Source organism: Solanum stenotomum, chromosome 2 (genome assembly GCF_019186545.1).
Source record: "Solanum stenotomum isolate F172 chromosome 2, ASM1918654v1, whole genome shotgun sequence".
In the NCBI taxonomy this organism is placed as follows: Eukaryota; Viridiplantae; Streptophyta; class Magnoliopsida; order Solanales; family Solanaceae; genus Solanum; species Solanum stenotomum.
In genome coordinates, this window is record NC_064283.1 from 60160897 (window position 1) to 60178798 (window position 17902).

Consider the following 17902-nt stretch of genomic DNA (forward strand, 5'->3'; position numbering starts at 1 on the left):
ACTTGTAGAAATCTCAAGTCTGAAAAATAATGTTGAGTTGAAGAGTCCTACCTATCTATAATATAATAGGAGAGAAAAAAGGCTTTAAGAGTCCTATTCTAGTTATATTAGGAATCTTACTACAACACAAATATCTATCGAGAAGAAAAAGCGATTATATGTCAGCACCACAAAAATCATATTTTTAAATAATTAAAATATTTTAAAAATTAATTCCATGTAACCAAAAAAAAGAAAAAAAAAATTAAAAAGTTAAAAAAATTTCCCACAAAAGTTTGATGATCTTTTTTATGAGATTGAGTTTAACACGAGATTATATTCATTCTCATTATAATCAGGAGGAGATGCACAAGAACATGAACTTGAAAGGAAACAAAATTGAATTAATTCAGGGGATAAATATGGCCGCCTTTGTCTGTTGCCAAACCATATGTACTCTCAACAATCTTTTCGAATCTCTTGTTTCAATTGAAATTTCCTAAAAACTACAAAAGATCAAAAACGAAATATGAAAATGTAAAGTAGTAAAATAAACAAATTGATCCAACTTAAAATTGCCAACATATCAATATAAAAGTAGTATGTCTCAATTTATATGATACAATCTTCTTTTTAAATCTGTCTAAATATTTAAAGATAAATTACCTAAATACACAACTTATTTTATTATATTCTCTAAAATTTTCTTTCGTTTTAAAAATTACAAAAACCCCTATTTTCCTATTATCGAATAAAGAAGAAAGATGAAGCACAAGGAGATAATAATAATAATAATAAAATATCACAAGCAACAATAATAAGAGGCTCTCCAGCAGTACAATCAAAACCTCCAGGCAAACGTCCTGGTGTTGGTGGTCAAACTGGTTGAAATAATACTTGGAATTAATTCCAATTAATGTTTGCTCATTAGATAAAACCAACTTATGTACACTTGGTTCAATTTATTTAGAGTGTTTTTCTTGTGTGTTTATTTATTACTAGTTTTCCGATACGTGCGTTGCACGTGATTATCAATTCAGAAAATGTAAGTGAAGATTTGAATAATAAGGTTTGCACAATATAATATTGCAGATTTTTTTGTGAATGTTCAATGTGGATCGTCACATATATCTCTTATTCACACGAACCTATGAAGATGGTCAATGCAAAATTTTATTAGTTAAATGCAATAATGTATATATTTATTTCAATATGATGAGGTTCAATCATGTAATTAGTCGTATCTCACCAATTTTACCTTATAGACGATATTTGTTATGCATTTTTCTTGTCATCTAACCAGATGTGTTTTGGACGTGTATTCCACTTAATTTGTTTAGATCTCATATAAACATGTTGAGAACAGCTACATTTTATTTTTTAGAACTATTTTTGTATATTAATTTTTATTTATAAGTTATAACATAATAGATGACGTTCTTTTTGTTGGCTCTCATATTTGACTTCTCGATTGACTGTGTACATAAATCAAACATAGTAATCTAGTTGTCCATAGTTAACTGAGAAAGGTTTCCTTTTCTTTTTTTTACTGAAAAACAAACATTAAAATTAAAGAATATATTCTATCTGTGAAATCATTTATATAATCACATGTTTATCTTACACCCAACAAAGATATAGTTTATATACTTGTAAACAATTTTCAATTTATTCAACCAAGCATGATTCGTCCAAGGAAAAATAACAACATTGTGTTATCACATATATATGAGCGGTATAAAATATGAAAAATTATTGGTCAAAAGTTAATATATGGAAAGATGAAGGATAGAAATAATTAATGTAATAATTATGAGAATTCATAATATTATAACTAAAGAATGTAAAAGAGTGTGAATAACATTTGCAATAATTAGTAATAACTTATACTTACATAAATAAATAGGACATTTAATTAATGCTATTATTATTTTTTATAGTTATTAGATTTTAATTTAGTGTAGAGACAAAATGAAAATGTTTACTCCATATTACTGAATATAAAATTTATTTTGTTAATGATAAATTTTAAATGATTCATAGATATTCACATATTTTCACATTTGTTGTGAGTTTTTTTTTTTAAAAAAGGAACTCGGAAATTTTAATATATTTTGACGTTAGAAGATCTTGTTAACTTGATAATATATTCGTAACATATATAAATACCTACCCAAATATATATATATATATATATATATATATCATAAAAATTAACTATTAAATAAATGATAAAAATTAATCGAATACAAACTTCAACTGGCGTTATTAGAAGTCATATGAACTTTTCTTAGTCGAAATCACTGAAATATTAAGAAATACTAAATTAGTAAAATAAAAGGACAATGTTTACATAGTAATAATTATTTTGAAACAAACTTCCTGGCAATCTAAATCACATAAATAGCATTTATAAATAAAATCTTCGAAAACTTAAATATACAATTTAACCACCTTAATAACCCCCATATAACAATAATTTAACTTTTCACCTACATAGCAATAGAATTTTTACAAAACAATACAAGTAAAAAAAATGATAAATTATAAAACAACAATACACGTTCCTATATTCATAAAATTCATTCCTTAATTTCCTCTCATTTTGTTATTTACCTTCCACAAATCTCTCAATAATTAATCCCTCAATATTTTTATTTCCTTATTTTTCTCCACTTTTTTTTAAATTTTTTCTTAAAATATTGAACCAAACAGGTTCTCTTTTTCTCTCTCCACCTTTTTTTTCTGAATTTTTTGTCTCTCATTTTCTTATTTCTCTCTCTCTTCACGTCTCTTTATCCTCTTTTTTTTTTTTACCATTTCTTACCCCATTTTATTTTCTGAAAAATTTCTTTGTACTTTTTTATTTTTCTCGCTTCAATTTTTTTTTAAATCATCTTTTATACCAATTTAGATGGAATATATAATCAAAAATTAAATTTATCATCAATGTATGAATTTATTTATTTTAATTTACTTGGTTATAATTTGGTCTAATACACTCATTATGGTAAAATTGAATTAGATTAATTTGAACTTGACACCAAAGTTAAATCATATTGTACACCATGTAAATTAGTTTAATGATACTAAAAAGTTGGTATATATTTTATTAGATTATGGTGTTACGTATTATAGGGTTGTAACATATAACTAAAATTAACTTTACAATCAATTATAAATAAATATCTTTTATAGTTCTAAACCAACATATTACCAAAAAATTAGCCATGCCATACATCAAAGTATTTACACTATAACATATTGCAACTTTAAATCAACAAATCACCATTATTTTTCAACTAACAAATCCACCAATTATTTTAAGTTGTTAATTTGTTATAGTTATTAAAATTTGAACTTGACACAAAGATTACACCACACTGTACACCACGTAAATTAGTTTGATGATACTAAAACGTTGGTATATAGTTGATTAGATTATGGTGTTATGCATTTTAGGGTTGGAACATATAACTAAAAAATCAACCTCACCATCAATTATAAATCAAGTTTTTTTTATTGTTCTAAATCAACATATCACCAAAAAATTAGTCATACCATACATCAAAGTATATACACTATAACATATTGCAACTTTAAATCAACAAATCACCATTGTTTTTTAACCAACAAATCCACCAATTATTTTCAGTTGTTATAGTTATTAAAATTTGACTTGACACAAAGTTACACCACATTGTACACCATGCAAATTAGTTTGATGATACTAAAAAGTTGGTATTTACTAGATTAGATTATGGTGTAATGCATTCTAGGGTTGGAACATATAACTAAAATCAACCTTACCATAGATTATAAATCAAGTTTTTTTATAGTTCTAAATCAACATATCACCAAAAAATTAGCCACACCCTCCATCAAATTGAAAACAACAAATTATCAATATTTTAACTATATCATCCATTAAAATATATACAGTAAAACATATCATAGTTAAAAATCAACAAATCACCAATTATTGTACCAGATCGTCCACCAAAGTATATTCCTTGATACATATCACTATTTAAAATAACATATCATCAATAATTGTACCAAATCGGCCACCAAAGTATATACACTAAAATATTTTTATTAATGGTTAATGGTTATAAATGCCAACTTTAATTTTTCTTGAATTTCAATCCTCCTTGATCTTACAATTGGACTCCATAATTACATAGTTGAACTTGAGAGTGATCTAGCGAAGGATGATTGCAGATGAGCCTTAAAAAGCTGAATTGCTAATTATGAAAGTTGGAGTTTCATAATCTCTTTGAGAATTAAGAGTTACTGAAAAAAGAGTATAAGGGAACTAAGTATTCCCAAATGTAACACTTTTACATTTAAAAGAGAGAAACGTTGATTTCTAAGTGAGTTTGTGAGTTCAGAGATGTTTCCGAGTATCACCTCTTTTGAGAGGATTTTTTGAGTAATTACCTCAAATTGAGAAAGAGTTATGTTTTATACATTTGAGCATGCGCATGAGTTTATATATTATTGGGAGTAGTATTGCACATACACCAATATAAAGATGAGTTCAGACAACTCACATTCCTCATAAATCATGTAGCCAGCATGGGTAAATGATCGTACTTTTTAGACGACTCTTTATTGGTTTTAAGCATAGCTTAGTGGATCCACTTAGTTGAGGTGTTTTATACCCGGGCAAGTTGTAGGACAGTTCTGGTAGCGTGGGTGAGACGTTGTATCATCACATAGCTCATAGTGATGGTTGTCGGTTAGAGAATCTCTCAAATAAGAGTAAAGAGTATGTTATTGTATTTTTATACATTTTGAGTTGATATCTACTGTTAGGGATGTACATGACGGGGTTGGTTAGGTTTTTTCAAATATCAAACCAAACCATTTGTGTAAAAAATTTAAATTTATAAACCAAACCAAACTAATAAAATTCGGATTTTTTTGAGTTTTTCAACCTCGGGTTGGTTCGGGTTTTTCAAATACAAAACCAAACCATTGTGTAGAATTTTTAAATTTATAAATCAAACCAAACTAATAAACCTCAGATTTTTTTGGTAAAGTTTGCATACAAACATATAATTAACTTGTGCTCCAAATATTTCTTTAGTCTAACCAAAATGTAATTATCTAAGGTGTTTTTTTTAAAAAAAATAACACAAAATATGAGATGAGTACTGATGAAACAAAAATATTCAATAAAAAATAATAATGAAATCATATAAAATAAATATTGCAAATTCATAATGAAAATGATCATAATTTAAAAGTGCTAAATCATGCTAAAATAAGTTTAATAAGTATTAGTTACATTACTAAATATTTAACGAAAATTAAAATTAGATTATGTATTTTGATTGTCTAAACCAATGTAAAACTAAAGAACAAATATTCAATATTATTGTCATTCATAGTATTGAATTGATTTTCTTTTTACATTAGTATTAATTTGATTTTGATTTAAGTTTTATTATAATTATCAACATCTATGAACTATAATCTTTATTGGACCATTTCGAATTCTAAGTTTTAAACTTGAAATAATATATTAAAAGATAAAAACTATGAAATAGTATAAGAAATTTTTTAAAATTATATCAAAGTAAATATTTTTATGTATAAAATAAAATTTTAAAATTACATATATAATGACGGGTTGGTTTGGTCTTGGGTTGATTTTTTTTCGTTAAAACCAAACCAACCCAAATATAGTCGGGTTTTTTTTTCGGTTTGCGGTTTGATTCGGTTTTCGGTTTTCGGTTCGGTTTTGTACACCCTATCTACTGTTTTAAAAGCTTTAAATATTGCATCTCTTATATTTTTCTTTCATATTGGAGTTGAGTTGAGGTGAGTATGTCTTTTAGTCTTATCAATTCAGCTATATATGTTTTCAGTTTTTCCCTTACATGCTCGTACATTCAATGTACTGATGTCATTCGACCTGCATCTTATTTATGATGCAGATACATGTGTTTAGGGTCATCAATATGAGCTTCGTTGATACCATTTGCACTCCAACTAGCTTTGGTGAGCCTCCTTGCTTACCAGAGGGTTTCAGACTCAAATTTCCTTCTTTGTTAAGTTGTCGAGGGTCTTGTCCCGACACCTATCTTAGTATTTAGAGGCTTCATAGTTAGTTAGAAGTTGAGGAGTCTCTCCATATTTCCCTTGTTGATGTTTTGAGACTTTGAGTTGATTACTTATGTTTATTTAAGTATTCCTAGACTTTTATTGAGTTAAGTTGTTATTGAGACATTATGAGGTAACCTTTGCATTTGGAGTTCCTATTTTGCTTGAGTAAGTCTTCCGCTAAGTATTCGACCAGCCAAGGGTTCGCTTGGGGACCAACAATAGTTCTCGAGTGCCGGTCACGTCCAGGTGTAGGCTCGAGGGGTGACAGTAAGACGAATGTGTCTATTTGTTCAATTTTATACAAATTTAAGTGTCTACTTGTGCACAATACTCAAAATTGAAAGGGCGTATATAAATATCAATTAAATGACATATTTGTCTATTATGCCTTTTTTTTAAAATATGTCAAGCCAACTCTATTTAATCCCAAATTTTATGAATTCATTCGAAACAACCTAGTGAACGATACTCTTGCAAAACTGACATCACTATTTTTGGAGTTTTAGGTTAGGTTTAAAAGCTCAAAAGGACAAGGTCGCGGGTTGGGTCTCCAACAAACAATATGATGGCAATATCTCATCACATGTGGAGAGATTTTAGTGGATTTTGCTTGACATAAGCAGAGGCGGACCCACCTTGTTCGGTGGGGTGTATGTATATCCGTTAACTTCGGAAAAAATAATGTGTATATATGTATATCTATCTTGAGAAATTGGCAAAAATTATGATATAATTAGCAGCACACTCATAAATAGCATAAGCGTTTTCTTGTGTTGTTGGTACAAGATAGAGAAACCACTTGTAAGAATAGGATTCGAATCCAGTAAGGCTATTTGTTTTCATGAACTTTTCTAGTTAGTTTTTTGTTTTATTCTACAAATGGAATTTTATATAAAATTTCAATTTCAAAATCTCAATCTTATAGGAGGGACTGAAAGAGACATATACCTAATTTGTTTTTATCGTAGAAGTGTAACAAATAGATGCATTTAGCATTTTATCTTTAGTTTAAATTCATATAATAATATTTTTATATATAAATTTAACTGCTTATTCAAAAGTTTTATAATACTTTGTTTCAATTTATATGACTCAGTTTGACTTAACATGAAGTTTAAGAAAGAAAACAAAATTGAAACTTGTGGTTTTAAATGAGTGGTAGATATTTGTGTGGCTAGAAATCATTCATTAAGATTAAAATGAACATTTTAAAGTTAAATATAAAAATGTGTCATTCTTTTTAGACGGATTAAAAAGAAAAATAAAACATATAAAATGGGACAAAGAGAATATATAAAATTTGCTTTTGTGTTTTTTTTCATAAATTTAAATTTAATTATGTTTTGTCTTGTCTGGTTTAGCTAAACTTCTTTCATAATATTACTTAATTTAATACTCCACTGGTTTATTCAAGCATTCAAAACATAGTTACGAATAAAGAAAGTGAAACAGGTTCTGAATATCACAAAATGAGGTAAACAAAAAACATCATAGTAACTTAGAAAAGAACACCATCAGAAGAGATGCTGATCACTTCTTTGTTTCGAGAAATGTGTTGTTGATTTTGTTAAGCCTTTTCACTACTTCTTTCATGCTTATTCTGCATTCTGGCGGTTCCTTTGTGCAGTCTAAAGCCAATTCTATCATGGAGGCTATGCACATTTCACTTTTACTAGTGATTTGTTCTTCCTCAGAAAAAATATTGGCATCCACAACGTCCATCATACTCCCTGAAAATGATTGTGTTATCCATCTCCTCAAGTCAAGATTTTCATTGCACATCTTTTCATATGTTGGCCTTCTTTTCGTCAAAACCTCCATCAACATGATGCCGTAACTGTAAACATCACCACTAGCCGACACTATTCCTTCTGAGCCGTACTCTTAAAAGAACGAAAATGAAAAAGAACTAATTCATTTGGATATAGCAATAATGCTCATACTAACAAAGACTTGCTTTTTATTTAGTCCTAGAATTTTCAAGGGCTTGATTTTGATAAGAGAAAAATTAAATAGAAAGGTTATAATTTTAGTATACCTGGTGCAATGTATCCAAGAGTGCCCAATGTCTCGGTTTGTGTCATGGACTTGCTTACGGCTAAAATCTTAGAGATTCCAAAATCACCAACATGCGCCACCATATCTTCATCCAAAAGAACGTTGGCTGGCTTTATGTCGCAATGAACTATCGCAGTGTCATTGCGATGATGTAGATATTCAATTGCCATAGCCGCATCAAGCATTACAGTGAGTCTTTGAAGAAGGTTCAAGTGGCGAGCTTCTCTGTACAACCAATTCTCAAGACTCCCATTTGACATATATTTCCGAACAAAGGCTCTTATATAGTCACTAGAACAAGTAGTAATCACTGGAACAAGATTTCTATGTCTGACATTTCTCATCACTTCGCATTATGTATCAAACCTCTTGCATACTTGCTCATTTTCCAAATCCAGAACCTTTATGGCCACCGTAGTTCCACTTGAGAATGTGCCTTTGTACACAGAGCCAGAGCTTCCCTCACCAATTAAATTGGATCCATCAAAATTATTTGTTGCTCATTGAATCTCATGATAAGAAATCAATTGATAGGTTTTGATCTCCAGAACCTTTTCAACATCTTTGGACTTCCTTTTCTTCTTTTGTTTCATTATCCAAATTGAAACCAACAAGAATATCAGAAAGAATGAAATAAGCATTGGAGTAACAATTTTTAGCACAAGTTTCTTAGACACTGATTGTTGTCCAGGATTAGTGATAGGACAAGCGGGAAGCTCATGTGCATTCCACATAGACCTTTGTTCCCGAGAAATGATAGCAGAGTGGAATTTACAAACACACCACCACTGGGTATTTCACCTTCTAAATCATTAAATGAAACATTGATGCTTGTAAGGTATGAGAGTTTTTCCAAAGACTTGGGAATAGTACCTGACAATGCATTTAAAGACAAATCCAAGTCTTCTAAGCTCATCAAGTTGGTAATGGATAATGGAATTGAGCCTGAAAATGAATTGTTTGATAGGTCAAGAGACTTCAATCTTTGGAGCTCTCCCAATCTGCTTGGTATCTGGCCTGAAAAGTGATTACCGGAAAGATATAGTTCTTCAATGGCTTTCAGTTCTCCAATAGTTGGTGGAACTTCTCCCTCTATAGAATTATGTGACATGTTTAGGTAGAGAAGTCCACTCATCTTCCAAAGACTCGAGGGAAATTTTGGTGAAAATTTATTTGATCCCAACGAAAGATATAGTAGCATCCCAAGATTTCCTAAACATTCTGGAATTGATCCAGAGAGTTCATTACCATCCATAGCTAATTCGACCAAATGAGATAAATGGCATACCGCCTCTGGAATATGTCCCTGCAATTTATTGTTATTTAGGTACAGACCTTGGAGTTGTTTAAGCTTACCAATCTCTAGAGGAATATATCCTGTCAAGTTGTTTTCATTAAAGACTAGGGATATAAGACCGCTCATGTTGCCTATACTTGTGGGAATGAGGCCATAGATGTGTGCATTTCTTATATCAAATACTTCAATAGTAGATGAAAGATTCCCAATAGAATTGGGAAGAACGCCATTCAACAGATTGAAACCCACATCTAGATATTTCAGCATCCTACAGTTCACCAAAGAATTCAAGAATAACAACTCAGGCTCTCTTGGTTCATTGGTAAGTTGATTATGATCTAGGAACAGTGATTGCAGCTCGCGAAGATTTCCTAAATTAGTAGGAATAGCAACTGTCAGAAAGTTATAATTTAGCGTCAGTATCTCAAGCTTGGAAGCATTTGCTATGTATTGAGGCATTTCTCCTTCGAGCTGATTGAATGCCAACATAAACTCTTTAAGGTTCGGAAGATGAAGATCAGTAGTGGCTGGAATTCTACCTGAGAGGCTATTGAAACTGAAATCAATCGCTTCCAAAGAAGATATATTGAAAATAGCCTTTGGAATTTGACCAATAAGATTAAAATTCTTGTGAAAGTTTAACACCCTCAAATTTGATAGCTTCCCTAATTCTTGAAGAACTTGTCCCTCCAACCGATTGTCCCCCGAATCAAGATATTGCAGAGTGGAAATATTGCCCAATGAAACAGGAATAGTCCCACTTATTGCATTCTCACTAATTAAGAACATCTCGAGCTTGGCTAAACAACCAATATTTTTGGGTATGTCTCCAGTTATGTTATTGAAAGATAATGACAAAATTTTGAGCTGTGTGAGTTGGCATATGTTAGAAGGAATGTGACCAGAAATTTGATTGAAAGATATACTTAGTATCTTCAGATTTGACTCAATATTCCTTTCATCAAGCAAGAGAGGACCAGAAAGGTGATTCAATCCCAGAGTTACGCCAAGTAGTGATGAAATGTTAAACAGTGATCCAGGAATAAAACCTGTTAACTGATTATCAACCAAGGACAAAGATGCAAGTTGGCTCAAATTACCAATTTCCATTGGAATGGTACCATTGATTCTACTCCCAGACAAATCGAAGTTCATCAATTTTGTGGCATTACCAACATAAGGAGGGATTATACCTGTGAGGCTATTGTTCGCGAGATCTAAGACTTTGAGTTCTGGTACATACCATGGCCCTTTCCACATTTCACCACTGAGTTCATTGAAAGCCAATGAAATGATTCGAACTCTCTGGTGTTGAAATAGACTTGTTGGAATACTTCCTTGGAGCTGATTGTTTTGAAAATCAATGACTCGCAAGTGAGGCAACTGGCCAAGTCCGTAAGGGATGCCACCATTGAATAAGTTGTTCTCGAGATTGAGCTCTCTGAGAAAGGACATATTGGCCAAAGACAGGGAAATTGTGCCTTGAAGTTGCAAATTAGGAAGAGCCAAGGCCACAACCCTTAGCCTTCTTGTACTGCACGTGCCACCGAACCAAGAGCAAAAAGATGCATTCTTGGTCCAATTATTAGCCAAAAATTGATTGGGACTTGTAATAAGATTTTGGAAAGCTAGTAGGGCTTGTTGGTCAGTCTCATTTGAGGAAGCAATTGATATAGGAAATTGAACTAAAAAGAGAAGTATCAGTAAGAAAATGTGCTTCTCCATGCTGTTATTAGACACAGACTAGAAATAGAATGTTTTAAGGGAATTCGGACACTGGATTAATTTGTGTGTGTGGTATTGCCAAAGACCAAAGTTAGTTCACTATATATATAGCACCAGAACAAATAAATTGTTGGGAAAAAAAATCTGTCCATTTTTTGTTGACACCACTTGGGTTGTGTTTCACATTTACATTTTATTTACTTAATTATATTTTCAACTTATGTATGCAGTATGTCCATATTTCATACAAAAATGAAGGATTTTTCTTGAAAAGGACAGTTGCGTTGTGTTTCACAAAACAGAATAAAAGTCAGCTAACTCATAATAGAAAGAGGAAATATTTCTATCAATTTTCAATATATTGCTCAGAGCTAAGTCGATAGGAGTCAATCTTTCAAATCAAACTTATAAAGCTGTCTTACACGCAACAGAATTAAACACAATGCACATTCAATAATTAGCACAACATGGAAAAAATTCTCTCAAAGAAAATAAAATGTGTGTCACACACATGACACCAGATGTGTTTACACATTTATAACGGTATAACACATAAACATACGCTCAAACATTTATATCTAGTTTTGCTCGTTTTATCCTAGAATTAAAGAACTTGTTGAATATCATTAAGGATAGTACCATAGGCATGGGTCAAGTTACGAGAATTTCATTAATTTCCAATATTTTCCAACAAGTATGCATCACCTGATCAGTGAATGCCAATGCTTTCCAGATGTGAGTTTAAGAAGGATTTTTCATTTTCAAGAATTTGAATAGTTCTTGAATCACCGATAATAAATAATAATTCTAGGACACTATTAATTTTGTTAGCATAAATGTATTTAGTAGCACTAGAGTCTAACACACAATCTCTCACATTGGCCATTAAATTCCCTCGAGAAATGACGACAAACCTACATCATCGGCTTAGTCCAATGAGTGTTACTGATGCAACCAGATACATGAGGTAGATGGTAAGCTCCAATAGGTGCACTCCAAATAGACCTTTGTTCCCAAGAAATGATTGCAAAGTGAAATTTACAAACACAACACCATTGGGTATTTCACCTTCTAAATCATTAAATGAAACATTAATGCTTTTAAGATATAAGAGTTTTGCCAAAGACACGGTGAGCCTAGACGCCTTGTGCAGAAAAAGATCTTCTTCTTCTTGAACTACTTTTATATACGCGATGAAGCTCATTTCTTTCCCACTCAAAGCTAAAATTGACTCCTCTGCCTCTTATTTTAATCTCTCTGATGTATTCCTATATAATTCTGTTCCCTTTTTCGCTTCCTCCCATAACTTGCTTTTCACACAAATTAAGAGTTTCAACCTTGAATATCAATTTAGGTTTGTTAATAAAAAAGAGAGGCAAAAAGAGGTGGAAAAGATGTTTCCAAGCTTGCAAACAGAAAGCAAAATAGTGCAGCCAAACAACTTCATAATATTTCTTGATTTAATTACTTAAAAAGGTAAAACAAGTTCAAAACCATGCAAATATGAAATCACAAAATGAGGGAAACGCAACACTCTGAAGTACAAACACTACATGAATCCAAGTAGTACGTATGACTTTATTAAAGAAACCAAATAAACGAAAAGCAATGTATAAACTTGCATCTCAGAAAGAACACCACCAAAAGAGATGCTAACTTCTACATTTCCAAAAATGTGTTCTTGATTTTGCTAAGCCTCTTGACTACATCCTTCATGGTTATTCTTGATTCGGGCATTTCAGCCAATTCTATCATGGAGGCTATGCAGATTTCACTTTTCCTAGTGATTTGTTCTTCCTCACAAAAAAGGTTGGCATCCACAATGTCCATCATACTCCCTGAAAATGATTGTGTTATCCATCTCCTCAAGTCAAGATTTTCATTGCATATCTCTTCATTTGTTGGCCTTCTTTTCGTCAAAACCTCCATCAACATGATGTCGTAACTGTAAACATCACCACTAGCGGACACTATTCCTTCTGAGCCATATTCTTAAAAGAATGAAAATGAAAAAGAATAACTCATTTGGATATAGCAATAATGCTTGTACTAATAAAAAAAGACTTGCTTTTTATTTAGTCCTAGAATTTTCAAGGGCTTGATTTTGATAAGAGAAAAATCAAATTGATAGGTTATAATTTTAGTATACCTGGTGCGATGTATCCAAGAGTGCCCAATGTCTCGGTTTGTGTCATGCACTTGCTTACAGCTAAAATCTTAGAGATTCCAAAATCACCAACATGCGCCACCATATCTTCATCCAAAAGAACATTGACTTGCTTTATGTCGCAATGAACTATCGCAGTATCATTACCATGATGTAGATATTCAATTGCCATAGACGCATCAAGCATTACAGTGACTCTTTGAAGAAGGTTCAAGTGGCAAGGTTCTCTGTACAACCAATTCTCAAGACTACCGTTTGACATATATTTCAGAACAAAGGCTCTTATATAGTCACTAGAACAAGTAGTAATCACTGCAACAAGATTTCTATGTCTGACATTTTTCATCACTTCGCATTCTGTATCAAACCTCTTGCATACTTGCTCATTTTCCAAATCCAGAACCTTTATGGCCACCGTAGTTCCACTTGAGAATGTGCCTTTGTACACAGAGCCAGAGCTTCCCTCACCAATTAAATTGGATCCATCAAAATTATTTGTTGCTCGTTGAATCTCATAATAAGAAATCAATTGATACGTCTTGATCTCCGGAACCTTTTCAACATCTTTGGACTTTCCTTTCTTCTTTCGTTTCATTATCCAAGCTGACACAAACAAGAATATCAGAATGGATGATATAACCACTGGAGTAACAATTTTTAGCAGAACCTCCTTAAGCTTTGATTGTTTTCCAGGATTATTGATAGCGCAAGCAGGAATCTCCAATATGTGCATTCCACATAGACCTTTGTTCCTGAGAAAGGATTGCAGAGTGGAATTTGCAAACACGCCACCACTCGGTATTTCACCTTCTAAATCATTAAATGAAACATTAATGCTTTTAAGGTATGAGAGCGTTTCCAAAGACTTAGGAATAGTACCTGACAATGCATTTGAAGACAAATTCAAGAATTCCAAGTTTATCAAGTTGGCAAAGGATAATGGAATTTGGCCAAAAAATGAATTGTTCGATACGTCAAGATACTGCAGGTTTTGGAGTTCCCCGAATCTGCTTGGTATCACGCCTGTAAAGTGGTTACTGTGAAGATATAGTCCTACAATGGCTTTCAGTTCTCCAATATCTAATGGAACTTCTCCCTCTATAGAATTTCGTGACGCACTTAGATAGAGAAGACCACTAATCTTCCAAAGACTCAACGGAAATTTTGATGAAAATTTATTAGAACCCAAATAAAGCTTTTGAAGCATGCTAAATTTTCCTAAGCATTCTGGAATTAATCCAGAAAACTCACTATCATGCAGAACTAATTCAACCAAATTGAACAAATGGCATACCACCTCTGAAATATGTCCCTGTAATTTATTTTTATTTAGATACAGCCCTTGGAGTTGTTTAAGCTTACCAATCTCAGGAGGAATACTTCCCGCCAAGTTGTTTTCTCTAAGGTCTAGGCATGTTAGACCGCTCATGTTGCCTATACTTGTGGGAATGAGGCCATTGATGTGTGCATCTGCTATATGAAAGTTTTCAATAGTAGATGAAAGATTCCCAATTGAATAGGGAAAAGTGCCATTCAACAGATTGTTACCCACTTGTAGATATTTCAACATCCTACAGTCCGCCAAAGAATTGAAGAATCGCAACTCATGCTCTCTTGGTTCATTGGTAAGTTGATTATCATGTAGGAGCAGACCTTGGAGCTCACCAAGATTCCCCAAATTAGTAGGAATAGTTCCTGTCAGAAAGTTTTGTGCTAGATCCAGTATCACAAGCTTGGAAGCATTTGTTATGAACAATGGAATTTCCCCTTACAGCTGATTGGCTCCCAAGTAAAGTTTTTTAAGGTTCGGAAGATGAAGACCTGTAGTGGTTGGAATTCTACCCGAGAGGTTATTGAAACTGAAATCAATCACTTCCAAAGAAGATATATTGAAAATAGCCTTTGGAATTTGACCAGTAATTATAATAATACCAAAGCTTAATTCCCTCAAATTTGATAGCTTCCCTAATTCTGGAGGAATTTACCCCACTATGTGATTGTTTGCACAGTTAAGATGACGCAGAGTGGAAATATTTCCCAATGAAATGGGAATAGTCACTTTTATTGCATTATCACTTATATAGAATACCTCAAGTTTGAATAAACAACCAATATTTCTGGGTATGTCTCCAGTTATGTTGTTGAAAGATAAAGACAAAGCTTGGAGCTCTATGAGTTGGCATACGTTGAAAGGAATACAGCCAGATAATTGATTATACCTAAGAACTCTAGGTTTGACGTAATATTCCCTTCATCCAGAAAGAGAGGACCGGAAAGGCTATTGATTGCCAGAGATAAAGAAAGTAGCGATGAGATATTAAATAGTGTTGCAGGAATGGAACCTGTTAATTGATTGTCGTACAAGAATAACTCTGTAAGTTGGCTAAGATTACCGATCTCCATTGGAATGTTACCATGGATTCTATTCCCAGACAAATCAAAGCTCATCAATTTTGTGGCATTTCCAACAGAAGGAGGGGTTATACCTGCGAGACTATTGTTCCTGAGATATAACACTCTAAGTTCGGGTACATAATATGGACCTTTCCACATTTCACCACCGAGTTCATTGAAAGCTACTGAAATTACTTGAACTCTCCGGTGTTGAAATAAACTTGTTGGTATACTTCCACGGAGCTGATTGTTTTGAATATCAATGACTCGCAAGCGAGGCAAGTCTCCAATGCCATAAGGGATGCCCCCATGGAATAAGTTGTTCTCGAGATTGAGCTCTCTGAGAAAGGACAAATTGGCCAAAGACAGGGAAATTGTGCCTTGAAGTTGCAAATTAGGAAGAGTCAAGGCTACAACTGTTAGAATATGCACAATGGAAGCTATATACAGGATCACAAATCTTACATATAGACTAAACAATATAACATAAACGAATTTAGAAGAAGACTAACCTGTTGAAACTTCTACAAAAGTCATCCAGATGCCAAGGATCCAAAACTACGATCTTCTCCTATTTCCTGATAGACTGTTACTACCAAGTTACTTGTGTGGGCAAGTATTACTTGTTTTTAAAAGGATAATCTCTTTCATGCCACATCCAGCCTATTTATACTAGTTTTCCAACTCAAGAATGAATAGGAAAAACGTCCAAATAAATTTCAGGCTTAATAAGCAATCACGAGGATCATGAGAATAAATTGGGATTAATACAAAAACGTTTTCATCCATTTAAGGCCAAACATTTTTGTAATAAAAAAAACGTTTTCATCCATTTAAGGCCAAACGTTTTTGTCACTAACTCAATATTTAACTCTCAAATAATTCATCCTTTAAAGAAGATCAACAATAAAATTAATTTATCCTTCTTTTCAAACTTGGTCAATTAATCAGCCATAGTAGGGACCGTAGATATATTTAATAGAGGCTTCCAATTACGATAATAATTCTCAAATGAACGAATTAACCATATCGTAATAAATTACAAATTATTCCACTAAAATTTTGTAATTGCACTCCTCGATTTAATTTCAAAATCTACCACTACATCTTATTTAACCCCCCATGTTAGAATTACCGACACCAATCAATTAGATCAAAATTTTCTGAAAATTTAATTCATTGACTAAATTAATCCTTTATTATATTTACTTAACTTATTTCACGTGACGGATCTAAAATCCACCTGCAGGGTTTTCACGTGAAAACTTATAAGTAACCATAAAGGGATGTCTTCAACTCGGGTACGAGACACGGTTCTATCAACTAATTATTATTTCACTAATGTCACTACAAAAAAAAGCTCAATTTGTGGCGGATAATTTGTGGGAGTTTTTAAAAATCCCACTAATAATTCATTTTATGACATTTTATTGTAACTCCTACAATATAAATCTTTTTGTGGTGGTTTTATNAAAATAATAATTTTATAAAACTCCACATATCTAATTATGTAAATATTAATCTAATGTTATGACATTTTTAACCCATGCAAATCTAATTTGTAAAATATTGAGATCATATTGTAAAGGTTCTAAACCGTCACAAATTGATACTTAAAACCTCCACAAATTCAAAAGTGATTTTGCGGGGGACGTCGTGGAGGTTTACTAAAACCGCTGCAAATATGCTCGTGGCAAGGGTAATTGAAGCGCTTTTAAAAGCCGCCACAATTTAATTTGTGGGATCCCTAAACCGCCATAAATTGACAAAATAACCCCCATAAATTGAACCTTTTTTTGTAGTGTGTAATTTGTCATTATCTAATCTATTAGGAATTTATTGACTCATCAAAAAGTCTCACCTTTTAATAGATTAAAACAATAAAATAAATTACATAGATCATAATAATTATATCAAGATTAAGAGTATAAGTACATGTAGTGGACTAGAGAATTTATTTATAAATATTCAGAACATAAACAAATGTCTCTAATTGGTCCGTTCAATACATACAAAATGTACTAGCACAAGAAACTGAATTTAACCATTTTCATATATAATTAAGATCAAATTATATTTAATCTTGTGCTACGATCATCAAGATGTTCGTCCTACTTCATCTTTGATCGTGAACATAAATTTATAACTTATATGCATCAACAATT

General features: G+C 32.0%; 3 protein-coding genes across 3 annotated transcripts; all 3 read right to left on the reverse strand.

The window, feature by feature from the left end:
• Positions 1-7626: 7626 nt before the first annotated feature.
• On the reverse strand, positions 7627-8498 carry LOC125856169 (receptor kinase-like protein Xa21). Its single transcript, XM_049535725.1, has 2 exons — positions 8135-8498; positions 7627-7979 (listed from the first exon to the last, which is right to left on the reverse strand). Exons 1-2 carry the CDS (start codon positions 8496-8498, stop codon positions 7627-7629), a joined length of 717 nt encoding a protein of 238 aa, XP_049391682.1.
• Positions 8499-8809: 311 nt separating this feature from the next.
• On the reverse strand, positions 8810-11176 carry LOC125856170 (probable LRR receptor-like serine/threonine-protein kinase At4g36180). Its single transcript, XM_049535726.1, has one exon. It carries the CDS (start codon positions 11174-11176, stop codon positions 8810-8812), a length of 2367 nt encoding a protein of 788 aa, XP_049391683.1.
• Positions 11177-12835: 1659 nt separating this feature from the next.
• LOC125856171 (receptor kinase-like protein Xa21) lies at positions 12836-16274 on the reverse strand. The gene is made up of 4 exons (XM_049535727.1): positions 16250-16274; positions 15563-16153; positions 13326-15038; positions 12836-13167 (listed from the first exon to the last, which is right to left on the reverse strand). Exons 1-4 carry the CDS (start codon positions 16272-16274, stop codon positions 12836-12838), a joined length of 2661 nt encoding a protein of 886 aa, XP_049391684.1.
• Between the last annotated feature and the right edge of the window lie 1628 nt (positions 16275-17902).

Coding starts and splice junctions, on each gene's coding strand:
- LOC125856169 (XM_049535725.1), bottom strand. CDS start 8,498: ATGAGAAATGTCAGACATAGAAATCTTGTTCCAGTGATTACTACTTGT. Junction 7,980..8,134: donor TCTTGGATACATTGCACCAG/GTATACTAAAAT, acceptor CGTTCTTTTAAG/AGTACGGCTCAGAAGGAATA.
- LOC125856170 (XM_049535726.1), bottom strand. CDS start 11,176: ATGGAGAAGCACATTTTCTTACTGATACTTCTCTTTTTAGTTCAATTT.
- LOC125856171 (XM_049535727.1), bottom strand. CDS start 16,274: ATGACTTTTGTAGAAGTTTCAACAG. Junction 16,154..16,249: donor TTTTGTAGAAGTTTCAACAG/GTTAGTCTTCTT, acceptor ATATTCTAACAG/TTGTAGCCTTGACTCTTCCT. Junction 13,168..13,325: donor TCTTGGATACATCGCACCAG/GTATACTAAAAT, acceptor CATTCTTTTAAG/AATATGGCTCAGAAGGAATA.